This window comes from Thamnophis elegans, chromosome 15 (genome assembly GCF_009769535.1).
Source record: "Thamnophis elegans isolate rThaEle1 chromosome 15, rThaEle1.pri, whole genome shotgun sequence".
NCBI classification, from domain to species: Eukaryota; Metazoa; Chordata; class Lepidosauria; order Squamata; family Colubridae; genus Thamnophis; species Thamnophis elegans.
Window position 1 is genome coordinate 12,619,489 of NC_045555.1, and position 26,781 is coordinate 12,646,269.

Consider the following 26,781-nt stretch of genomic DNA (forward strand, 5'->3'; position numbering starts at 1 on the left):
GAACATGGGCCAGTCCTGGAGTCTGGGGAAGGCTCTGATGAGAGTTTTGTATTGGAGGCAGAGAGGGGGCTAGAGCCATATGCCAGCTATCAGCTGCCTTTGGAGTCAGACATCAGTGAATTTTAGAATTTTAGAATTTTATTAGAATTTGTAGGCCGCCCTTTTCCCTGAGGGGACTCAGGGCGGCTCACACAAAAACTGGGAAGGGGGGGAATACAGACGGTAGGACAACATGTAATAAAATAGCAAACAACATACATTCATCATTCGGGAGGGGCAACTATCCTATCCCCAGGCCTGACGGGCGAGCCAGTTCTTCAAGGCTATGCGGAAGGCCTGGACGGTGGAGAGGGTGCGAATCTCCACGGGGAGCTCGTTCCAAAGGGTCGGGGCTACTGCTGAAAAGGCCCTCCTCCTTGTAGTTGCCAGCCGACACTGGCTGGCCGATGGAATGCGGAGGAGGCCTAATCTATGGGATCTTATCGGTCGCAGGGATGTAATTGGCAGAAGGCGGTCTCTCAAGTATCCAGATCCACTGCCATGTAGGGCTTTATGGGTGATTAATAGCACCTTGAAGCGCATCCGGAGATCAACAGGTAGCCAGCGCAGCTCGCGGAGGATAGGTGTAATGCGGGTGAATCGGGGTGCACCCGCAATCACTCGCGCGGCTGCATTCTGCACTAGCTGAAGTCGCCGGATGCTCTTCAAGGGCAGCCCCATGTAGAGCACATTGCAGTATTCCAGCCTAGAGGTCACAAGGGCCCGAGTGACTGTTGTGAGAGCCTCCCGATTCAGGTAGGGTCGCAACTGGCGCACCAGGCGAACCTGGGCGAACGCCCCCCTGGTCACAGCCGTTAAGTGGTGGTCAAATGACAGCTGTGGATCCAGGAGGACTCCCAAGTTGCGAACCCTCTCTGAGGGGTATAAAATTTGACCCCCCAGCCTGAGTGGTGGAACAGTAGCCAAATCTTTGGGAGGGAAACACAACAGCCACTCGGTCTTTTCTGGGTTGAGCACAAGCTTGTTAACCCTCATCCAGTCCATGACGGCCTCAAGGCCCCGGCACATCACGTCCACCGCTTCATTGAGTTGGCACGGGGCGGACAGATACAATTGAGTATCGTCCGCATATTGATGGTATCTAATCCCGTGCCTGCGGATGATCTCTCCCAGCGGTTTCATGTAGATGTTGAATAGTAGGGGGGATAAGACCGAGCCCTGAGGCACCCCATAATTTAGGGGCCTAGGGGACGATCTCTGCCCCCCCACTAACACCGACTGCGACCTGTCCGAGAGGTAGGAGGAGAACCACGTAGCACGGTGCCTCCCACTCCCACCTCCCGCAGTCGTCGCAGAAGGATACCATGGTCGATGGTATCGAAAGCCGCTGAGAGGTCAAGGAGGACCAGGATGGAGGAACGTCCTTCATCTCTGGCTCTCCAGAGATCATCCATGTGAGGCAGACGAACAGCTGGAGACTGTTCCCAGTGTGCACATGCGCAGAGTTGCCAGACGAAGGGAACAGCTAAAGAATAAGGGTCAACTTGGGACTAAGGCCACAGGTGGACGATGAACTCTTGAGAGGAAATAAAAGAGGAGCAAAAGGGGAGTGGAGTTTGTAGGAGACAATTAGTTTGCTTAATTGGTTCGTGACTCTCAGAGGCTCCTTGCCAGGTTTTGCAGATATCGGCCTGTCAGCCAGATACGGTCTGTGACTGTAAATCCTCCCTTGAAACACTTTGCTGGATGTGAATGAGCAGAATTCACAGTAAATTAATAAAAGGAGTTTTTGTCAGGACAAGGAGTTCGCATCATCATCATCATCATCATCATCATCATCATCATCATCATCATTTATTGGGTTTGTATGCCACCCACTCTCAAGAGACTCAGGGTGGCTTACAGATAAAAAGGGAAGGGGGATATAAAAATTAAAAAACAACAATAAAATACCACAACATTCATAACTTAGGATGGGGCTGGATAAATCAACAGCCCCAGGCCTGCCGGAACAGCCAGGTATTGGTCGCTTTGTGGAAGGCCGGAAGGGTAGTGAGGGTCCGGATCTCCACGGGAAGATAGTTCCATAGGGCCAGAGCAGCTACAGAGAAGGCCCTCCCCCGGGGAGTCGCCAGCCGACATTGACCAGCAGATGGAATCCGGAGGAGGCTTAATCTGTGATACCTTATGGGTCTCTGGGAGGTAAATGGCAGGAGGCGGTCTCTCAGGTAGCCAGGTCCTATACTATGTAGGACTTCAAAAGTAACGACTAGCACATTGAAGCGTGTCTGGAGACCAATGAGAAGCCAGTGCAGCTCGTGGAGGATAGGTGTAACGTGGGTGTACCTAGGTACGCCCACAATCGCTCGCGTGGCTGCATTCTGGACTAACTTAAGTCTTTGAACACTCTTCAAGGGCAGCCCCATGTAGAGCGCATTGGGAAGCCTAGGTCAGAACATGTGTCATATCCGTCATCGGACATTGGCAGTCATCTTGGCAATCCTATTTTTATCAACAGCCACACGTAAAAGAGCTGTTGAGTTTTGTCCAATTCAATCCCTTAGATTTTGAAGCCATGATGTTCTTCTTCTGCCTGGACCTCATTTGCCTTCTTTCCTTGTCTATGGACCTTCAAAGTGCTTGCATTCATAACTCATTTATTTGTGTTCCTGATCTAGTGAATATTTATTCAGAATTCCAATTGTTCAAGGGAGCTTGCTTCAAAATAGATATCGATAAGAATAAATCTCCTTAACTTTAAATAGAAAGGCTAAAGATTTCATGAGTAGTGAAGGGTGCTATTCCAAAGGTACGACAGATTCATTCATGGAGCGGCACTAATGGATTGCCAAGAAAACCATTCCAACATTGCCTGGAATATCTTTCTGAACTGCTAGTTGATTGTAGAGGTTTATAATATATATATATCTCACAATACCCTGTCAAAAACCCATTTTGTTATGCTGCTGGCCAGCAATCCTTCAGTTATTCTATTGATAGTTTGGGTTAAGAACTGGCATCTGCTTTACGGGTAAGCGAGTGGCTGGATTCTGTAGAATTAAGATGCAAAATATTTCTGACAGGCCAATTAAATACCCTATTTTTCTTGTTCAATAAAGTCTGGCAGCTAAAGTGGATCTCTTAATAAGACACAGTGCTGGCTTCTGTAACACTGGCTGGAAACCAAAGTAAACCCATCTGTCATATGTACATTCAAACCTGTATAGGAAATTACTTTAGCCACCACCACTATTAAAACCAACTTTTTTTTTTAGTTTGCATCTTAGGGACCATTCATTCTCTATACTTTGGTATGTCTTGGCTTTGACTTTTTTCTTTCTGATCAAGCATACATTGATCTGTGTGGCGTCTTAAAAACGATCACAGTTTCTTACCTTTAAAAAAGTAATAAAGGAGAAGTGCTTTCTATGACTGTAATATTGTTGTGTAAAGAGACTCCTTGACAGTGAAGGTGCTATGGTAATAGAAAATAATATTAGAGAATCAAGACTGTATTTCTCTAACTTTTTGCTGTAAACCTTTTCCGAATAAATAAGCTGCCATGCAAAGGGGCTGGTAGTTCCAGAACCAACATACATATATTTAATTATTCATATTACCAAAGTAATGAAATTTGTTGCTAGAAGGAAGAGGAAGAGAACACTGAGATGGAATCAAGACTGTCTAGGCTAGTGATGGCTAACCTTTTTCCCATCGCGTGCCAAAAGCAGAGGGAGCGCATGGGGGTCGTGCATGGGCATGCCCACACCCATAATTATGTGTGCAACCCCCTCCCCCTCATGCATGCACTCACGACTCTCGCCCTCCACCGCTTTTGGCGCGCAATGGGCCCATTTTTCCGTGGCACGACAAAACCGCGCTACGCAAAATAGCGGAGATTAAATCACGTCGCTAAAGTCGCGACGTCATCACCGCGCATTATCACCGCAGGGACAACAGTGCGGCGACAGAAGGGCGTTCTTTCCCTCCAAAGGTAGCCCTCCTCCTCCTCCAGCTGACAGCGGCAGCGGGCACGGGGCAAAGCGGGCTGCCCAGCAGCAGCAGCCTGCGGGAAGGGTCCAGCACAGCCACGGGGGGCAGCAGGAAGCCTGCGGGGGGCCCGAGCAGGGCCGCCGACGCTGGCGGCGGAGGAGGACGCAGCAGCGGCGGCGGCTGAGGCTCTCCCGGGGCCGGCGAAGCGGGCTTGCCCGGCAGAGGCAGGCCGCCCACTTCTTCCTCAACAACATCTCCTTGGATGGGCGGCTGCCGCCACCGGGCAAACCCGCTTCGCCGGCCCCGGGAGAGCCTCAGCCGCCGCCGCCGCCCGCCCTGCCTCTTCCTCCGGGGGAGGTGCCGGCGGCGGAGGCCGCCCGTCCAAGGAGATGTTGTTGAGGAAGAAGAGGGCAGCCTGCCTCTGCCGGGCAAGCCCGCTTCGCCGGCCCCGGGAGAGCCTCAGCCGCCGCCGCCGCCGCCCGCCCTGCCTCTTCCTCCGGGGGAGGCGCCGGCGGCGGAGGCCGCCCATCCAAGGAGATGTTGTTGAGGAAGAAGAGGGCAGCCTGCCTCCGCCGGGCAAGGCCGCTTCGCCGGCCCGGGAGAGCCTCAGCCGCCGCCGCTGCCGCGTCCTCCTCCGCTTCCTTCTGCCCCCCGCGGCTGAGCTGGACCCTTCCCGCGGGCTGCTGCTGCTGGGCAGCCCGCTTTGCCCCGTGCCTGCTGCCGCTGTCAGCTGGAGGAGGAGGGCTACCTTTGGAGGCAAAGAACGAAGCATGTAGAACGCCCTTCTGTCACCGCGCTGTTGTCGCGGCGGTAGGGTCGGTTTTTTCTTAGCGCTTTGGACGCCGCGGATTTGCCTCTGCACTTATGTCGGCGCGGATAAGGGCATCGCGGTTTTGTGGTGTAACCCATTTTTCGCCTACCTCAGGCTGCAGGCGCTTTCTAGGAGCCTGGGGAGAGTGAAAAACGCCCCTAAGGGCAACCCTGAAGTTCAAGAATGGACTTCTGGGTTGCTAGTAGGGCTGTTTTTCGCCCTCCGGACCCTTCAGGAGGTTTCCCTGAAGCCTCTGGAGGTAGAAAAACAGCCTAACGTGCAAACTGGAAGTCCGTTCCCCAACTTCCGGTTTGTGTGTTAGGTTGTTTTTCGCCCTCCAGAAGCTTCAGGGAAACCTCCAGAGGGTGAAAAATGGCCAAAAATTAAGGCCAAAGTCAGCTGGCCAGTGTGCGCATGAATGCTGGAGCTGACAGGGCAATGTCTCACATGCCCTAACAAATGGCTCCGTGTGCCACCTGTGGCATGTGTGCCATAGGTTTGCCTCACGGGTCTAGGCAAAAGGCTCAGGAAGAATGACACATTTTCTATTCCTGTCCCATGCAACAAGAGGAAAATAAGTTTTTTTTTAAAAAAAATGCTTCAGCTGTATATAGCATGGCATATCATTTAGACTTATATACCACTTCACAATGTTTTACAGCCCTCCCTAAGCAGTTTACAGAGTCAGCATATGACCCACAACAATCTGGGTCCACCAGATTGTAACCACCTCGGAAGGATTGAAGGCTGAGTCAACCTTGAGCCTGGTGGGATTCAAACTGCCAAATTGCAGAATTCAGCAGAAGTAGCCTGCAGTACTGCAATCTAACCCCAGGACCACCACAGCTCTTATAGCAGAAGCAATGAGCTATATGATGTCCTTGTTGATAATTGCTGCCTGAAAAAAGATGGGATATAAATGAAATAGCTTGTGAATTGGCTTCATTTAATGCTACTATCACGAAAGTATGAATGTGTTACTGTAAAATATGTCCCCAAATATACATTTTGAATCTTTGGAAAATGCAGTGAATCTGTATAATCATGAAGAAAGATATGTGTTTATTTTATAACACCGATGAGGAAAGTGTTTATTAATTCCCCCCTCCCCCCTTACTCTAGTTCAGCTCTATGGAGAAAATGTATTCACCATGGATACAAATGTCCTATAGAGCATCATCATTATTGTAGTTGGGTTGTTATCTTTTTGGACTTAAATCCACAGAGATCCCAGGCTGTCCACCTTTCCTATTGGCACATAACTCATTCATATTGTCTGAGTAAACAAAAGTAAGGGTAGAGAATAGATGGACTATACGTGTATAATTTTATATTTCTCATTTTTTTCAGGTCTGAGCAATGTTATGAATATAATTTTTATATTTCTCAACTTTTTCAGGTCTGAGCAATCGATTGCCATACTTCATAAATTATTTCTTTGACACTTATTTGTTGATCAATGAAGACACTCCAGTGGGTAAGTATATTAAGATTTGTTTTTAATGGGTAAAATTGTACGCTTGCATTTTGTATTGTAGAAACGGAAAAAAATAGAAAGTCAACTTAGCATTTAAGCTTCGAAGGAATGCCTATTAAATTGCCATTTTTCTTTCTTGACTTTATGCTGTGTGTCTTAATGATTTTTATTATTATTTTATTTTAAAACTTTGTTTGCCCTTCAGAATCACTTTGACAACAGCCATGCTCATATAAATCTAAATAAAAAAAGAGTCACGTGCTAAAATATCATAGTTTCTTTATTTGGGGCTATTTTCATATGCAGATTAACTCAAAACTCCTAAAACAGGTATAAATTAAATCAAATGCAGATAGAAAAATATTACACGCAAAATGTGCTTGTACATCAATGCTCAGTGATTCAATTTTTTTTTACAAGATTGGGAGGAAGTGCTAACAAGCATTCAATTAGTAATTTAGATTTTCCTCATTCTCTTTTGTTACGGTTTCATGCTCTATTTTCATTTTTGTTGTTGATAGTTTGACTACAAGACTATCCAGAGTTTTAAAAAAGGGAAACATTGCAATATTCATGGCTTTTTGCAGTGGTTATATATCTCCTATCTACAAAATTAAAGTTTAAGCCTCTTAATAAAAGTAATTAGTTTGACACAATTCTACTGTAGATGAACATGATTCTTCTTCTGCTATGTGTGTTTATGAATGCCACTTCTGTGTTTTGTTTTTATTAGTCTTTAATCTATTTTTGAGTCCAAAGGATTGCATGTACTATTGTCTGAGACTCTCAGCTTTTTAAAGGAGAATCTCAGAATTAGCAATTGAAAGTATTCTTGGACTGCAAATAAAGATGAAATCCTCTGTATACCCCTCACTTATGCACTGCCTCTCTTTGGAGTCTAAAGATTTTTGGAGTCTAAAGGCAGGAATTTTGGGGAAAAAATTCAGTCAAACCTTTGGATTAAAATCTGTGTCATTTGTTTTGCTTTGTTATGTTCTGAGCCTCGGTTCTTTTTAACAATCATACCAAAAGAGAAGGTTGGGCCTTCTCAACCTCAGTTTGTTTAAAATTATGAAATAAAAGCCTTATCAATGATGTGACTGAGAGGGGAGAATGATGGGTGTGCTTTTAATTGTGCCTTTGGCCAAACTATGTCAGAGCTTAATCAACAGATGTAGCTTCTATTTTTTTTTATTTTGTCAGTAATCAGTTTTAGTAAATGTAGAAATTGATCGGCTCTTTTCTCAGCCTTTTTCCAGACTCTCACTCCATTAAGCCTGATCTTCAGTCATGTTTGGGTGGATTGTAATACTCTTTGAATTGATTGTACGAACTGTGTATATGCACCAGCACAGTTTAAACACAACAGGCTGTGCTCTTTGTTTAAGTGAGTAACTCGTACTTATAAAAGCCCCAGTAGGAGAATAGTCTTAATTCCTTGCCTTCTTAAGATTTGTATTCTGTCCTTAAGAAAAAGGTCTTTCCTGGACTACTTCTAATCCAGTATTTCTCAACCTTGGAAACATTCAGATGTGTCACTTTCAGTCCCCAGAATTCCACAGCCAGCTTACCAAGGTTGAGAAACATTGAATAACGCAATGTGAGAACAGTGGTGCAGTAAAACCTGGCCCAGACAGACAGATTAAAGAGAGTTGGAAGGGACCTTGTAGGTCATCCAGCCCAAACCCTTCTGTCCCCCGCCCAGCAGACTCTACACCATTTCTGACAAATGGCAGTCTCTTCTTGAAAACTTCCAGTGGTGAAGCTCCCACAACTTCCAAAGGCAACTTCTGTTCCATTGGTTGATTATTCTCACTGTCAGAAAATTCCTCCTTATTTCCAGGTTGAATTTCTCCTTGTTCAATTTCCATCCATTATTCCTTGTCTGGCCTTTTGGTGCCTTGGAAAATAGCTTGACCCCCTCCTCTTTGTGGCAGCCCCTAAATATCGGGACACTGCTATATTGTTCTTGTACGCTGTCTCTTTTCTCTCCTTTCCTCTCTTGAGTTCATACCAGGGAGAGTTCGCATCACTGCTTGTTCCTACATTTTCATTAAAACTGAAATAAAACTTGGCAGATCTTTTTATGAAAAGATTAAAGTTAATCTGATAAGCAGTAACAGGTTTATAAAATTCCAGCAGTTCTCAGATCCTTAAAGAAAGCCTTGTATCTTATTAGAATTATAATACATTTGGCCCATATTTTCTCCAGAGTTCAAAGCATTATTGTTTGCAATGTGCAAATGAGTCTAACCATTAACTGTTCTGGATTATAGTTGGCAGAACTCTTAAGGCCTGCAAAAACTGATGATGGAATAACGCATAAGAGGATGGGCCACATTTGATATGATTGGTCAGGAAAGACTTAGTTGAAGAAGTGAAACTAATAGGTAGTTTATTTATTTATTTAGTTTGTCAAATATGTACGAGTTAACAGGTATAAGTGTAAATATGGACATGATCACAGGAAATGGGTACGAATAAGTAGGGATGATAGGACAGAGATGGTAGGAAAGGGGTGGGGTCCACGGTAGACAGTTTAAGGTTAAAGTTATGGGGGTTTAAGGATGGGACAACAGAGTCAGGTAGTGCATTCCAGGCGTTGTCCACTCTGTTGCTGAAGTCGTATTTTCTGCAATCGAGTTTAGAGTGGTTTACCTTGAGTTTGTATCTATTGTTTGCCCATGTATTGTTGCAGTTGAAGCTGAAGTAGTCATTGACAGGTAGGACATTGTAGCAGACAATTTTGTGTACTACACTTAGGTCAGACCTTAGTCGACGTAGTTCTAGGTTATACAAGCCCAAAATTTCAAGCCTAGTGGCATAGGGAATTCTATTGTGAGCAGAGGAGTGGAGGACTCTTCTTGTGAAATATCTCTGGACTCCCTGAATTGTACTAATGTCCAATATACAGTGTGGATTCCAGGCAGATGAGCTGTATTCGAAAATTGGTCTAGCAAAAGTTTTGTATAAACCTAGTTTGCAGTAGAATTTTACCGGGGAAGAAGCTTTGCTTCTTAGTTGGGGGAAAGTGACCATCTAATGCTGGATTTCCTGATTTTAAGGTAAAGTAAAGCTAATTATCATTGAATATTATCTTAAAATGTCCCAAAGGTGCTTTTTCAAGAGGCAACTGGACTTTCTTGTTTTTCTTTGAAGGCGTTTCGCTTCTGAAGACACCTTGGATGAGAAGTGAAACGTCTTCAAAGAAAAAACAGAAAGTCCAGTTGCCTCTTGAAAAAGCACTTTGAGGACAACCATGACCTGGATGACTGAGAATCTACATAGAAAGTTACCTAAAAATGAATTTTAAGCAATGAGACATTGTGTCAGGAACAAAAGGTCCACATGTAAAGGTTCAATATAACTGATTTATTGCTAAAAACCTATGCACAGGAGTCTTCTGAACTAATAGGGTTAGATAAGGGACAATGGCAGTCAAGGGGGTTGGACTTAGCTTGTTTGTGGCTATGTATTAATTCTAGGTAATCTTCCTTTTCACACACTCCCCCTGGCTCTTTCTTCACTTAGTACACAGGAGAAGCTAATAAGCAAAGGAGCTAAAGATGGAAGGAACTTTGTTTTTAAAAAGGAGATACTAAAGGATGGGTTGCAAACAATTTCAGCAAGGGGAAAAATGGAAGAAAGAAGAAAAAACTAACACACCGTAGTTGAATAAAATCTTAATAGTTCAGAAATAAAAAATAAATAAAAAAGATAGAGGAACCCATTGCCAAAGAATAGATAAAATTGATACAATTGAAGAGAGAATGTTAGGCTAAAGTTGATGAAAGATGGGAAAAAAAAGAATTTAGATACTTAAAGGACTTTAGATATTAAAAAGGACTTTAGATATTTTCAAAGTCATAGAAAGAAAATAATTGTATACCAGCTGCTCAGTTAAGGAGACAGTATATTAATGGACAGCAAAGAAAAGGGAAAAGTATTCAAGTCCCGCTTTGTCCAACAAGATCGTATATTTTCTATCAGGTATTTCAAAATATGAAGAATTGAGACTTGGGACTGGCAAAAATTAAAAAAATAACCAGTTTATTAAATAACCAGGAATCAACCGAGATGCTTGTTGATGGTTCAGCTGAATCCCTCTTTGTTATTTTTGGAACATCCTAGAGAATGAATGGAATGTTAATGTCATATGTAATTTTCACAAAGTGAAAATTTGAATGAAAATCCTAAAGATTCAAATTAATTTGATGATGACATTTAGGAAGGGCAGATTATATGATTGACCTTATATAAGTCACAGATACATTTTGCCAATCTAATTATACCAATTAAATAATCTCCATCCGGGAAATGCTGTACTAAAAATGCAGGGGTGTCAAACTCAAGGCCCCGGAGCCACCTTAGAAACAGTGAAGGACTGACCCACGGTGCCTCTGCCAGCAAAAACAGAGCTTGGGAGGACTGCATGTTGCCCTCCAAACTCCGTTTTCGCTGGCAGAGGGTTGTAGGAGCTATCGCAGCTGAAAATGGAGCTTGGGAGCCTGTTTTTGCTGGCAGAGTGCTTGGGCCACCACAGGTGCCCCCGACACGAGTGACATCAAGGTGGCCATGCCCTTTCTGGCCACGCCCACTCCAGTCCCCCGAAGTCAAACACAACCCTGATGCGGCCCTCAATGAAATCCAGTTTGACACCCCTGTTATAATGCATCTTGATTTTCATCAAGGCATTTGATAAATAATCCTTTCCATTTTGAATAGCAGCTAGTTAAGGGTAAACTGGATGGTATGATAAGTACAGTTCCTTAACAGTATGTTAACCAACAATTTTTTTCCCATGCATTCTCAACCGCAATGAATATTGGTGGAATAAGATAGAATGTCTGTTGGGTGTAGTAACTAAGACACATGGTTGAACATTTGGAGACTATAAGTGTTGGTCCTACCTTAGACACAAATCTAGCTGGATGACCTTCAGCCAGTCATTTTCTTTCAGCCCTAGAAAGGAGGCAATATCAAACTACTTCCAAAATCTTGCCCAGAAAACTTCAGGGACTTAACAGGAATTACTATTGACTCAAAGGCAGCAAATAAATAAATAAATAAAAATAACAGGATAGATATTTATGTTTTCTCTCCTTGCAAAAAATAATGTGGCAGCAGGGACTATACTTCTGTAGTGATGTTTCAGATTATCTTTTGCTATTTTCTCAAGAAGGAAAGGACTGGGTGGAAAATTTCCTATCCCAACGTGCATTAAAACGAATCCATGCATTTCTTGTAATGTAGACTCAACAGCTTTCCTGGTTAATTTACAATTCAACACCTCGTATTTAGCATGGAGATTTTAACTTAATAGGTTAAATGTATTCAGATATTGGAGAATGATGCTGTTGGAAAAATGAAGCTAATTCAGAATGAGGCAGTGCTTCATTCCAACAAAGGGCCTCATTCAGAAAGACCACATCTGGAATACTGCATCCAGTTTTGATCCCCATATTATAAAAAAGTTGTTGAAACTTTGGAAAAAGTGCAGAGAAAAGCAACAAAGATGATTATAGGCCTTGGAGGCTAAAACATATGAAGAATGGTTGCAGGAATTGGGTATGGCTAGTCTAGTAAAAAGAAGAACTAGGCGTGATGTGATCGCAGGACAGTATTCCAATGTTTGAGGGGTTGCCAAAAATAAGAAGGGGTCAACCTATTTCCCAAAGCACTAGAAGAGAAGACCAGAATCAGTGGATGGAAACTAATCAAAGAGAGAAGCAACCTAGAACTAAAAAGAAATTTCCTAATAGTGAGAACAATTAACCAGTGGAATGTCTTGCCTTCAGAGGTTGTGGGTGTTCCATCACAGGAAACTTTTAAGATGAGGCTGGACAGTCACTTATCTGGAATGGTATATGATCTCCTGCTTGAGCAGGGGGTTGGACTAGAAGTCCGTTCCCCAACTTCCGGTTCATCTATCCCTTTCATCTCTGTTTTTATCAATTCTCTCTCTCTCTCCTTCCTTCCCTCCCTCCCTCCCTCCCTCCCTCCCTCCCTCCCCCTCTCTCTCTCATGTCATAAGAAAATTCCAATAGGACAACAAAGGCAATAACGCAAGCAATAATTCTTACTTTAAGATCAGAGGTTTATTGTTTCTAATAATTTGAAACATTAGAAATGAATAGATATAAAAGATATAATAGCAGTAATACACTGCATTAATATATTAATGCAGAGAGCCAATGAGAAATAGCAAGTCCTACAAGTCCTATAAATGAAAGAGCTTCGAGCCGATCTTGAACCCTATCTTTTATACTGTTCTTCTAAACACATACATACTTCACAACCTCACTAACTCTCAATTTTTGTGAACACCTGTGTACATTATTTTCAATTCCTCATTTCCAACAGTTTCATTCTTCCTGTTTTAAACGAATCCATACAAGTGCATATTTTGCAAAAAACATATTTCAGCAATGGTTCAGCAGGATTCTACATATTTCTGGTAAATTTTGAAATCACCCTAGCTGAAAACTTTGGTTAATATCTCTTTCTTCTGGGGCCTTCTATTATCCATAGGCCTTATTGAATCTAATAGATCAATAGGCTATATTTCTTGATTCTCACCCTACCTACCATCCATCCATCCATCCATCCATCCATCCATCCATCCATCCATCTATCTATCTATCTATCTATCTATCTATCATCTACCTACTTACCTATCTACCTACCTACCTCTCTACCTACCTACCCTGAATTTGTTGCATTTGCTCCCAACCATGTGTTTGTTATAAGAAGATGTGTGAAAAAGTCATACTTCTTGGTACAACTAATTATTTTTCAAACTGAAAATAGCAGAAAAGATCAGGGTAAGTGATGTGAGAAGTTTTGTTTTAATGATTCCACAGAACAAACTCCATTGGTTTCATTTGGTTTTATTGAGCTTTTAAAATTTGCAAACCTTCACATATTTAATAGAGGCATTGACATACTTTGCATTTCTCCCCTCCTGATCAACCCAGCTATGCTTGCTTTTTTATTTAACTCCTATAACCCAGGTACATTAATAAATCTATTTACTTCCTTCCCATTCTGTTCTCTCTCTCTCTCTCTCTCTCATAAATCTTCTATCCTCCTTTTTACCTCGATTAAGTGCAACTGTCTTCCTCCCCCTTTCCATGTGATACCTGGAGGAGTGTTAAGCAACAATTAAAGAGATAATTCCCTCTCTAATCACTTACATGAGTAAATTAGTCTTGTCAGGAGCTATTAAGACAGAGAGCTTGGAATTCATTAGGCTAGATTGGACCTATGGAGCTTCTGGCATTGCTGCTAGTCCAAGCTGATTAATTTCCTTGAAAACACCATCAATGCCCATCTGTTTCAGTTAGTCTTTAGAGAGCAATTTTCAGGTGGACTGACCCCCTCGTCAGTTATTTCACCCAGAAGTAATGACTGACATGCACAACCTACTGCAGTGTGAAGAGTAAACTGTTTGAGTGTGTGTGTGTGTATATATATATTAAAGTAATACATGCATGCAGATTCCCATTTAAAAGACCTGCAGCCTGTACTTACCATGGTTTTAACACCAGGAAGGTTACTTTTCTCCACTCAGTCTTTCGGTATGCAGAATTGCTATGCTCTTTTCCTGTTTTCAGTTTTTCCTGCCTTTTTCTGCATGGTTTAATATGGAAAGCATGATGATGGGAAATGTACTTCCCTTGACATTTAGTTTCTCCTGCAACTTTTTATCTTCTCTGTAAAGTTTCGGAACGATTACTATGAGGCTAGGGATGTGGTCTTAGCCACTGAGCTTGTCGATCAGAAAGATCGGCGGTTGAAATCCCTAGCGCCGTGTAGCAGAGTGAGCTCCCGTTACTTGTCCCAGCTTCTGCCAACCTAGCAGTTCGAAAGCACGTAAAAATGCAAATAGAAAAATGGGAACCACCTTTGGTGGGAAGGTAACAGCGTTCCGTGTGTCTTCAGCATTTAGTCACATGACTACGGAGATTTCTTCGGACAGTGCTGGCTCTTCGGCTTTGTAACGGAGATGAGCACTGTCCCCTAGAGTCAGGAACAACAAGCACATATGTGTGAGGGGAACCTTTACCTTTACTATGAGGCTAGGTTAAATTGCTTTATACTCTACCATTAGGTACTGCTGCTGGGACAATACTCAAAAGACTTGGGTTTCTTATCAGGGTTCCAAATTTTTGTCATTTAATTGATTATATTCCGGGAGGTTGGTATCAATACCTAGTAACAATGTGATGTTTTGTCTTCAGCTTGAGCCTTTATGTTTTACAACAGTGCATCCATTGCTGAGTCCATTCACCTTTCTGATTCTCTTGGTTGACCTTTCCTTTCAACCTTCCTAAAAATAAGGACTTCTCAAAGGAGCTTTGTCCTCTTGTAATGGGTCCAAAGGGAGGGAGGATAATTTAGCTTAGGTGTTCATGTCTCAAGTGAGAATTACAGATGGATTTCTTCTAACTAACCACACAGTTTATGGATTGAGATTTTAGTATAGTTAGACCATATATAATTGACAGACTGGAATTTATCATAGATTTTATCGGTTACTTATTATTTTATTCTAGAATTTTTAATTGTATATTTATTGAGTGTTTTTATTTGTTCTGGTCTAGGACTGTAATAAAATTATGTTAGTTAGTTAGTTAGTTAGTTAGTTAGTTAGTTAGTTAGTTAGTTAGTTAGTTAGTTCGTTAGTTCTGTAATCTACTTGTTTGCTTTTGCCATCCATATCCACATCCACATTCCTGAATTTCTGTGCATTTTGCCCCTTTCTGTTTTATTCTTCATATCCTTCTGTTGACTTTTCCTGGCCCCTTTCACTGTCCCTAATGTTCTTCTTCAGCCCTCCTCAGCTTCGGATAGTGTCAGCCAGGACCTCCTTAGTGCTGCTATCATTAGGATTGTAAAATTATTGTTTTATGATGTGTATAAAATAGATGTATGGATAAAAATATGAATCTATGGCAAACACAGCCAACATGCAGTTGTAGTGTAAATACAGCTTTAGGGAAAACAAAAGTCTTCTAATTACATTTAATACTTAATTGACTTTGCATACTGTAATACATGAGTCTTGGGACAAGTATAATTTCCCAAGACAGACCATGTACCAAGAAGCATACAAATCACCTGCTTCTTATTTGGATTTTGTGGAAGAATCTTTTTTTTTAAAAAAAAATATGTTTTTATCAATATTTCTAACATTTTCCTGTTGTGCAATTTACAATACATTACATTAGAAAAATAAAATAATGTTTTCATCAAATAGACAGCATTCACGTTCGGCTTGGACTAAATGCATGATGGAATACTATTATTCAGAGTCTTGCTCACCCTTTCCTGGACATCATGGATCAGACCGGAAACAGCAGCAATAATTGTCTACTTATTTATTCGATTTATAAAGCTGCCTATCTCACATGCGCAACTCTGGGGGAGATCATAGAGGGTTGTGGGAGGATTGCTGAGAAAGAAGTAAGGTTTCTCCCTTCTGGTAACCAATTTGCATGGCATATAATCTGTCTGATCTATTTGATATGTCCTTCATCTCTCTGTTTTGTCAAGTACTCAAGCTGGCTGGTAAAATTTAAAAACAAAACTAGAATGTAAATGAGGTGGGCAGGCATGCAGACCATGGCTTGAATTCTTTCCAATTCTTTTAGCCAAAAAAGGACATAGGATTTTCTTCTTCAGATGTTAATCTGTTGTTTCTCTATGGGTGGAAATGTGTATGTGGAGGGTCTAATCAAAGCCTGTATGCTTTGCTTTTCCCTTGTCTTACATCTCTCTGTGTATGTGTAGTTTATGCACCAGGAAGTATAGGGCCATCAGTATATGGTTTAGAATAGAATAGAATAGAATAGAATAGAGCAGAGCAGAGCAGAGCTGGAAGGGACGTTGCAGATATTCTAGCTCAGCCCCCTGCTCAAACAGGATAATTTATACCATTTCAGAAAAGTAACTGTCTAATCTCTTCTTAAAAACCTCCAGTGATGGAGCACTCATGATTCCTGAAGGCAATTGTCCTCACTGTTAGGAAGTTTCTCAATTCCAGGTTTTTTTCTCTCCTTGATTGGTTTCCATTGTTTCTTGTCCTGCCCTCCGCTGCTTTGGGGAATAATTTGACCCCCTATTCTATGTGGCAGCCCTTCAAATATTGGAATACTGCTATCATGTCATGTTCTTTTCTTTAGACTAGCCAAACCCAAAACCTGCAGCCATTCTTCATATGGTTTAGTCTCTAGGCCTTTGATCATCTTAGTTGCTTGTCTTTGAACTTTTACCAAAGTCTCAACATCTTTTTTGTAGTACGGTGACCAAAATTAGTTGCAGTATTCCAAGTGTGGGCTTACTAGGATTTTATAAAGTGGCACTAATACTTCATGTGATCTTCATTATATTAGCTTTTTTGGCTGCTGCTGCACACTGCTGGGTCATATTCAAGTGATCATCCACTAGGACTTCCAGGTACCTCTCACAGTTACTGTTTTTGAGCAAATCTCACCTAATCTGTACTTTTATCTTTGATTTTTCCTGCTTAAATGTAAAACTTTGCTTTTCTCCACATTAAAGTTTATTTTGTTGGATAGGGCCCATTGTTCAAATCTGTCAAGATCTTTTTGGATCCTGAGCTTGTCTTCTGGGGTGTTGGCTATTCCTGCAAGTTTAGTATCATCTGTAAATTTGATGAGTTCCTCTTCTATTTCCTCATCGAAGACATTAATGAAGACATTGAAGAGTACTGGGCCTAAGACAGAGCTTTGTAGTACCCGACTGCTTACTTCTCTCCATGTAGATGTAGTACCATTAAGGACTACTTGTTGAATACGGCTTGTCAGCCACCTACAAATCCATTTGGTGGTGATATTGTCTATTCCACATTTTTCTAGCTTACCAAGAAGTAGATTGTGGTCTACTTTGTCAAATGCCTTATTGAAATCTAAGTGTACTATGACCACAGAATTTCGCTAGTCTACTAATTTTGAGTAATGGGACTAAAAAGGAGGAGGAAGAATCCTTCCATTCCCCAGCATTCAGCCTTGTTTCTTGAATGAAAAGCAAAACATCTACAGGGAAAAACAAAAGTCCCATTGCCTTTTGAAAAAGCACCTTTTGGAAAACCATGATGTTGGTGACTGAGAACCTCTATAGATATAAGGCCTTAGATTGGTGCAATTACAGGTAGTCCTCAATTTACAACCATTCATTTAGTGATCATTCGTATATATAACTGAAAACTGACCATATTTGCACTGAAAAAGGTGACATGAATTTTTCTCATTTATGACCATTACAGCATCCCCAATTTTATCACATGAATAAAATTCAGACACTTGGCAACTGGCATGAGTTTATGACAGCTGTGGTATCCTGGGGTCAGGTGCTCCCTGTTTTCGATCTTCTGACAAGCAAAGTCAATGGAGAAGCCAGATTCACTTAACAACCATATTACTAATTTAGTAACCCAGTGATTTAACAACTGTGGCAGGAGAGGTCATAAAATGGGGCACAACTCACTTAAGAACTATCTTGCTTAGCAATGGAAATTAGGGGCTCAGTTGTGGGGGTAGGTTGAGGGCTACCTGTACAAGCATTTCAAGGCATTGCCCAACTGGAGGACAATGCCATAAAGGTGCATTGGATTTGGTGAGGCTGGGGATGGGGGGATGATAGGATTCCTCTGCATTCCTTGGTTGGATCTGGTCCATGTTTGACCACAATTTTTTTTAACAGCTTCTTTTACAAGAAGCTTCTTTTACAATCTGATATTTTTTAAAATTTTCAGAGAGTCATCCTTCTGTGAGCAGTCAGAGCCCCTTTACATAATGTCTTTCTAAATTTTCTTGGGGCTAGAAAGCATAAAAGTAAGTTAATAACATTTATCTGCAGTAACAATAAAGTAATTCTTGCTATTTGCTCTAGCGCTACCTTGAACTGTCCAACCCGCATTTCAGAATACATAGTTTCTGAAAAAGATTTGAAAAGTATCATCTGGGAGTCTGAAAATATGAATTTTTTTTTTCAAAAATAATTGAAGCTCGCTTAGGAAATATTTTGAGAAACACTGGAAAGTAAAAAGATTATCAAGACATTCATTAATAAACACACACACACACACCTCTATCTATCTATCTATCTATCTATCTATCTATCTATCTATCTATCTATCTATCTATCTATCTATCTATCCATCCATCCATCCATCCATCCATCCATCCATCCATCCATCCATCCATCCATCCATCTATCTATCTATCTATCTATCTATCAAGGTATATGCAATATTACTAAAGTATTTAAGAATTTATTTTAAAAACATACAATTGCCAATTGTTTTCAAAATTTCTTGGGGGAATTTTGTGGCTTATTCTTTAAATTAAAGATTTTTTTTTTTGAAAATATATTTTCCCATCTTTGCATTCCTCCCCTTGTCAGTGGAGGACGCTGCCCTGATGCATTTTTAAAGCCCTGGCAATCTACCATTGAAGTGATGTGAGTCCTACAATCCCTTGATGTTGTGGATGCTGCAGTTATGAGAACTGAAATCTAAAAACATTTGCTGGACACCAAGTTGCCTGTCCCTCTTCTGAAGTAAAATGCAGCCAAATGAATGTGTATGAGTCCTAACAATATAACTGATTGCTTTGTCTGAAGATTTCCTAGTGTACATAAGACTTTTTAAAAATAATACATTTCCATACAGTTTTCTTTTGAGATACTAATGGAGCCTACAGCTTGATGAAGTATGCTGGCATCAAGATAAACCAAGCTTTATTATTATCAGAATGAACCGGGGTAAAATACTACTGGTTCGGGCAAGTTCATCTGAACCGGTAGTAAATAATGCTACCATTCAGAAGGCGGAGCTGACGTCACGATATGACATGCAATCTTGGAGCTCCAAGATTGCAGTTGATATCTCTGCCGCTGGATGGTCCTTTTGGACCTAAACCATCCCATAGAGATGGTGATAGAGAAGAGCACATCCTGCTGATCTCAGGGACATCGCAAAGTCCCTGATTGATCAAGGAGAAGCTCTTTTTTCCGACGACAGAGATGCAACCATTGAAGCTGCTGAAGTTGGGACAGCTCAGGAACGGAAGGAAAGCGGAAGACAAAATGTGTCGAATTGGTGAGGAAAATTTTATTATTAGAGAAGAGATCACCCCCAAAAACCCAAAAACTAAATTAAAATTGAAGATAGCAGAGAGTAAGTGGTGAGATTAAGCCAGAATAAAACTTAGTGTGTTATCTTTTTTTAATTTTTTCTTTTTACGGATGGAATTTTTACAAACGTTTCCTACTTTTTAAATTGGATGGGTTAATTTTTCTTCTACTTTTTATTCCCTTTTTAATACTTATGGATTAAAAATTTCTTTTTTTTACAACGCTTGATTGGATTGTTTTTCTTTTAAGAACTTTTCTCCTTAAGTTTGGAACATAAAGAGGGATGTAACAGCAGAGGGAAAAGAAGTAACACTGCCACTTAGAGGCTGGATGCTTGGAAACATTATTTTTCTCTTTTCTCTTTGAACATTTGATTTATATTTCAAGGCTTTTCAGTTTGTTTATTGAGAGTGATAGTGGGAAGAGCACGGGTTGTTTATACAGGTGTTCTTCGTGAGTACTATCAGTAGCTGGACTGGAGTGAAGACAAAGCCTTGAAAGATTATAATGAACTTGCTTGAAATCTAACAAAAAAGCTTTGGATGTTACAGTGGCAGTGTTTATAAGTTGGAAGAATGGCGCAACATGGAAAAGAAACATTAACATTGCAAATAATTGTGTTAGAAATTCAAAAAATACTAGTAACAATAGAGAAAATTGAAAAGAGAATGGAGAATATAGAACACAGAACAGGAAAAATAGATGGAAAAATTGAAGATACTTATCAAATGATTAAAGTTGAGGACAGAGTTCTAAAAATTTAAGAAAAGATGAGCAAAGAGATAAGAAAATTGTTGATAATGACAGTAAATTGAGCGTGGTTGGAAATAGCAAGAGTGGAATATGGAAAGGGGAGATCGATGGATTGGAACTCTATCTCAGACCCCAAAGTATAGAAGAAGAAAAGAGAGAAAATTTGACAGAAATAATGAGAGAAATTTTGGCAGGAGCATTGGTGATAACCAAAGGCAAGCTGGTGGAAGAAACAGATGGAGGGTTTCGAGTTTTTATAAGATATGCAATGAGCAACAAGTTGCTAAGAGAAGTCCATACACGACGTACCAAGAAAGCAACCAAAACACTAATACTACAAATGGCAAGAGATATAATACTGCACTATTACTGGAAGGACACATGTTGATCTAATGAAAGGTCATAATAAAAATTAAATTAAATGTAATTAAATTTAGAGTATTATGTATAAAATGGACTGATAATAGTTATAGTCAAATAAAGGAGTAACAATGATAATAATGCATGCATACAAACACACACACACACACACAGACGATTGATAATATGAAACTTTATACAAATTGTAAATGAGGACTATGAGAGGATGTTTAAAAGCCTTGTTATTAAATATAAACAATTTTTATATAGAATATGGTATAAAGATGTAACGTTATTGGATGATTCTAGGAGTATGTAATGGAATGCCATAATATAGATTTACTTCAAATTTAGAATATTTTATATAAAAGGATGTAATAACAGTTAAGAGTCAAATGAATGTTTAATAATAATAATAATATGATTGATGATATGAGAATTTGTGTAAATTGCAAGTGGGGACTATTGTGAGAAAGCACAAAGCTTTGTAACCAATCGACATACTGTATGTAAATGGAGGATTATTTTTATATACTGTATGTGTTTATGTTTGTTTGTTTTATGTTTGTTTAAAAATAAAAAATATATTAAAAAAGTGCTACCATTCACTGGAACCGGTAGTAAAAAAAATGCTAGAAAAAGTTTAAAAAAGTTCTGAAGATCAGTTATGTGACAGTCAACCGTGCCTTGCAATTGTGAGAACTTTTTTTTACTTAATTTTTTTACTACTGATCAGCTGTGTGACAATCAGCTGTGCCTGATTGTCTGTGAGATTTCTGCTTGTTGCAGGGGCCATTTTGTGTGAAGTCCAGCTGCTTTTACATTGTGTGTGAGTCAGTTGTGCAGCCATGCCCACCCGGTCACATGACCACCAAGCCACGCCCCACCAAGCCACGCCCCACCAAGCCACGCCCACAGAACCAGTAGGGAAAATTTTTGAATTTCACTACTGGCATGAACCTAGCCTTCCCCAGGCATATCTGCTCCTGTTTGCAATCTGTTCTTGGTCTCAGTGAAATCTAGAGCTTTTACAGATTCAGAAGGTTTCATTGCCGTCTTTTATCACTGCAGCCTGGCAGTTGTCTGAACCTGGTAAATTGAATTAATCTTAATTATGACTTTCTCAAAGCAGTCCAACTTCAGGCTTCTTAAATCTTTTCCTCCATGCCAGGGCTGTCAAACTTGCAGCCCGTGGGCCAGATGCGTCACTTGCTGGCCACGCCCACAGCCAATTTAGCGAAGGGGGGGAAAAGTCCTGACACGTCACGTGATGCTGAGTTTGACACCCTTGCTCCATGCCCTTTTCTGCTGAAAATTTCTGTCTCCTGATTTTCCCCTAAGACTCATAATGATTTCATTTTGATTCTGGGTTGTAAAAAGTAGTCTCAAAGGTGCTTTAAAATGGTAACTAGACCTTCTTGATTTGCCTTGAAGGCAGTTCATTTTTTATCCAGTTCTAACTCTAAAAGATGGGAAATAGAAAGGATTTATACTCGTTTGCAGTCAGCCAGCCGTTAACACTCCGAGGGTCATTGAAACCACTTGGGGGTTAATCTCTGTCCTCAGAGTCACCTGAACAGAGGGCAAACTGGTGTGGAATTGTCTTGGGACTACTGAAAGGGCTGTATGGTAAATAGGAGATAAGTGATATCTGTTGAGGGAGGGCTTCAAGGAAAATCAAATGTCCAGTTGCTTTTGGAACAACCAAAGATCTTTGAATGACTGAGAACCTCCACAGATAGAATAGAAAAAGAGTAAGAATAAGAATAGAAATAGAATAGAAATACAAATACAAATAGAATAGACTTCTTTGTTGGCCAAATGTGATTAGACACGCAAGGAATTTGTCTTTGTTGCATAAGCTCCCAGTGTATATAAAAAGACAAGATACTACACTCATCAAGAATCATAAGGCACAACATTTAATGATAATCATAGGGTACAAATAAGCAATCAGAAACAATCAATATAAATCTTAAGGATACAAGCAACAGGTTACAGTTATGCAGTCATAAGTAGGAGGTGATGATAGGAACGATGAAAAGAGAACGATGATAGGAACGATGAGAAGACTAATAGTAATAGTAATGCAGCCTTAGTAAATAGTTTGACAGTGTTGAGGACATTATTTTTTTAGTAGAGTGATGGCATTCGGGGAAAAACTGTTCTTGTGTCTAGTTGTCTTGGTGTGTTGTCTAGTTATCTATAGCGTCGTTTTGAGGGTAGGAGTTGAAACAATTTATGTCCAGGATGCGAGAGAGGTCTGTAAATATTTTCACAGTCCTCTTTTTGATTCGTGCAGCATACAGTATAAAGTATACTACTTTAAGGTAGGCTTGTTACATGCAGAAGTTGTAATGTGAAAATTCATCTAATATCAAATCTATATATTTGAATGCTTTTAATATAGCGCCAGTTTTTCTCTTCATGAAAGCAGTAAAAATTAATGAATCCTCCTGGTATGTAATATATGAGATAATCTATTTAATACTGTCTTTAGTACTGTTTATATCCTGAAGCTCTGCTTATCATTTATTCCAGTTCTACGATATCATTCCAGGAAATTTCTCCATTATCTTCTGCTAGAGAACTATCTTCCTATAGAACTTTACCCGAAGACTTATTTTCTTGTCTTTTTAAATAAAATAAAAATGTAATTTAAGGTTCTCAATTTTTAAAACTCCATATTCAGGTCTGAGATAATGTGAATTTTAGTTTGCATCTGTTTCACTGTAAGCATTTATATAATAATTTATTTACTTTTAAATAATAGTTTAGTACAACCTTTATATTTCATGCATCTGCCAATGTGATTTTTTTAATGTGATTGATTTGAAGAGGCAGAAGGTACTGAAATTCAGACACTATTTTAATCTCCTATAGTGGCTTAATAGAGTTTTTTGAGGAGTAAAAATGTAGGTTAGATTTAGTACATACTCGTTGCTACCCAAATTGGAGACAGTGAAAACAGGCCTGCCCTGGTTTGGGGGTCTGTAAAGCTATAAGTCAAAAGTGAAAACTATCTACTAACATAGGGGATGTCAAACTTGATTTCATTGAGGGCCACATCAGGGTTGTGTTTGACCTTGGGGTCCTGTGGTGGACGTGGTCAGGGTGGGCGTGGCCAACTCAACATCACTCGTGCCTGTATTGGCCCGAGTGCTCTACCAGTGAAAATGGGCCCCTGTACTCCATTTTAGGCTGTGACAGCCTCCTGCAAACCTCCGCCAGCAAAAATGGAACTCGGGAGAGCCACACACAGCCCTCCTGAGCTCCTTTTTCGCTGACAGAGGGACTGCAGGCAGGTCCTTTGTTGTTGTTTCGAGGGTGGCCCCATGGGCCAGATCTAAGCACCCCACAGGCCAGATCCGGCCTGCGGGCTTTGAGTTTGAGACACCTGCACTAACATATATCTATCTTGTTGCATATATGGCAATGGGGAGCTAAGGTGCCCTCCCAATTGCATTGCGATTGTTTCCAGAAATTATATTGCTCCCAATTAGAAAACTAGGAGAGAAAAAAATGTTGGAAGTAAGGAGTCTTGTGAACACTGGCTTCAAAATTGGTCCATATTTGATTCCACCTAGTCCTCTGAGGCTAGGGCACAGGGTTCTATAGCTATAATTTAGCCATAAACAAATATTGTCCACCCCATGTGGCTGCATAAAATCCTATCTGAATGAAGTACAGTTTGACATGTTGCAAAGTGGAAATAACCAGATTAACAGCAGCCTGATGCCCTCCTCTGTGTAGAAACTAAATCCCTATAATAATTCATGGAGCTCCCACATTGACAACGTGCGTGGAATAATCATTGTGGATGTGAAACTATCCTTGTTGCTAGAGAGGCAGAATTGGCCCAGAGTTCTGTTCAGATTATTAATCTAAAATGTAAATCAAAGCTTAATTTTCACAGTTTGAATTCTTCCCTAAGAGCCTGCAAGTTTTTGAAGTATTTTTTGTTCAGAATGAGCTCAAAAGTTTGAAGAATTAAATTACTGTTGGCAATTACCTTGTTTTAAAACACTAGTTTCACAGCGTATTTAGGTGTGTGATTTATTAACTTTATTTTGTGGCTAGAAACTGTGCTTGCAGATAAATATATATGGAAGGTACCTTTTACCTTTAAGTATACACAAGTGTATGCAAGTTTGTGCTTTCAGTTTGTAGCTATCCTATATTTACGATGTATAGCAAGTTTCCTTTCATCTTTATTGCATAAGTAATGTTACTTAGATTGCAAGTTTGCTGAGGCTCTGAACATTTTAATGTGTCTGTACCGCTCTTAGAATTTATTTATTTATTGCAATATTTATATACTGCCTTTGGGGCAAAGTGCAGTATTGCTGCTTAAAACAACTATACAGCACATTTCATTTGTCACCAATTATGATAATACTTTGTTTGCTTAAAAGTTGATAGAATCAAGAGAGTATAAGCGTAGAGTAGGTGTATGTAATAAAGGAGCTGATGGCATATTTTGAATGCATGCTGCAAATGAACATTAAATATCTTACAGCAAACAAAGAACTGTCCCAATCAGAAAAGTCACCCCCACCCCCACGCCCTGGTGTATATGTAGGATTTACGATTTAACACACTTAGGAGTCTGAGAAAGGAATTCACTATAAAATATAGAACACAAATATTAACAAAAGATACATACAAGGTTCAAGATTCAAGGTTCATTTTATTTATATGCCGCCCTATTCCCGGCGGGACTCAGGGCGGCGCACAAATCCAAGGGAGGGGAAGGGAAACACAAAGAACTACAACAAAAAAGTAAAAGGGAATTTAAAACAACCAACAGCCACACGATTCGAGAGGGGAAGGGAACTCATCGACCCCAAGCCTGCCGGCACAGCCAGGTTTTAACGGCTTTTCGGAAGGCCTGGAGAGAGGTGAGGGTCCGAATCTCTGTGGGGAGCTCGTTCCAAAGGGCTGGAGCCGCCACAGAGAAGGCCCTCCCCCGGGTAGTAGCCAGATGACATTGGCCAGTAGACGGAACCCGGAGGAGGCCTAATCTGTGTGATCTAATGGGTCTTTGGGAGGTAATTGGCAGCAGGCGGTCTCTCAAGTACCCAGGTCCAATACCATGAAGGGCTTTATAAGTGATGACTAGCACCTTGAAGCGTATCCGGAGACAGACAAAAGACACACACAGATAGGTATACAGAGTGTAGTTTTAAATAGCATAATAAGCAGTAAGTTCATCGTTAAGTTTTAAATATAGGCTAAATATAAACTCTTGATAACATTGTATTTTTTTTAAAAAAAATACATTTTAAACATCTGTGGACATTATTGGAGAAGAGCTATGTTAGACTACAGTACTAAAAATCCCATCATCAGTGGTGGGATTCAAATTTTTTTATTACCGGTTCTGTGGGCATGGCTTGTTGGGCATGGCAGGGGAAGGATACTGCAAAATCCCCATTCCCTCTAGATCAGCTGGGACTCGGGAGGCAAAGAAGGGGGGGGCAGTCAGAGGTGGCATTTACCGGTTCTCCGAACTAATTTTCCACTACTGGTTCTCCAGAACTGGTCAGAACCTGCTGAATTCCACCTCTGGTTTTATTAATTTTATTTAAAAAAGCTCATGAGTACTTATATCTTTTAGTAAAATTTGTTAGCTACAGAAGATAGTACTGTTGCAGAAAATGACAGGCTTTAGACTTCTCAGGATACAGGAAAAGTTTATTTGGCAGCCAGGTTCAGAAAGTTAACGAAATGCTAACATTGAAAATTCTGAACAACCTTCATTATCGAAGCACACGTTCTTATGCATTGCAACACGGAAATACTTAACTCATTTCTTATTGGTTATTTTTGGGGAAAAGCCTTATAAGTAGATGAGAGTCTTACTTCTCCTTTTGTTGCAGGTATGGACAACGTGACATTAAGGAATTTTATCTGAATCTTGTGGTTTGGACTTTTGATATAGGGACGTTAGCTAGAACATCTTGTGGTTAGAGGCTGATGACATTTCCTTTAAGCAGACTTCTAACTGTCCCTTTTATGCCACGTCTTCATTCTTATATTTTTAATCCATATTTTATTCTACTTTAGTACCAGACTCCTTTAAAAAAAAAATTAGTACCTGTAGAACTTTGGTGAAAAAATGTTCTGCATCTATGGAATTTAATTAAGTAGATTTATATGTATGAGAGTAAAAAAAGAAACTATTGTGTATAAATAGTCTCTTGAGTTTTATAGTTTCAGAAGA

The 26,781-nt window shown here is 40.4% G+C and overlaps 1 protein-coding gene across 1 annotated transcript in view; it reads left to right on the forward strand.

Annotated features, from left to right (window-relative positions):
* The window catches only part of CDH23 (cadherin related 23), a 594,289-nt gene that overhangs the window by 12,690 nt on the left and 554,818 nt on the right, over positions 1 to 26,781 (forward strand). Inside the window, exon 3 of the mRNA XM_032232225.1 lies at positions 6,204 to 6,281. Within this exon, the coding sequence (XP_032088116.1) occupies positions 6,204 to 6,281 (78 nt within the window). The remainder of the gene's footprint in view (positions 1 to 6,203; positions 6,282 to 26,781) is intronic.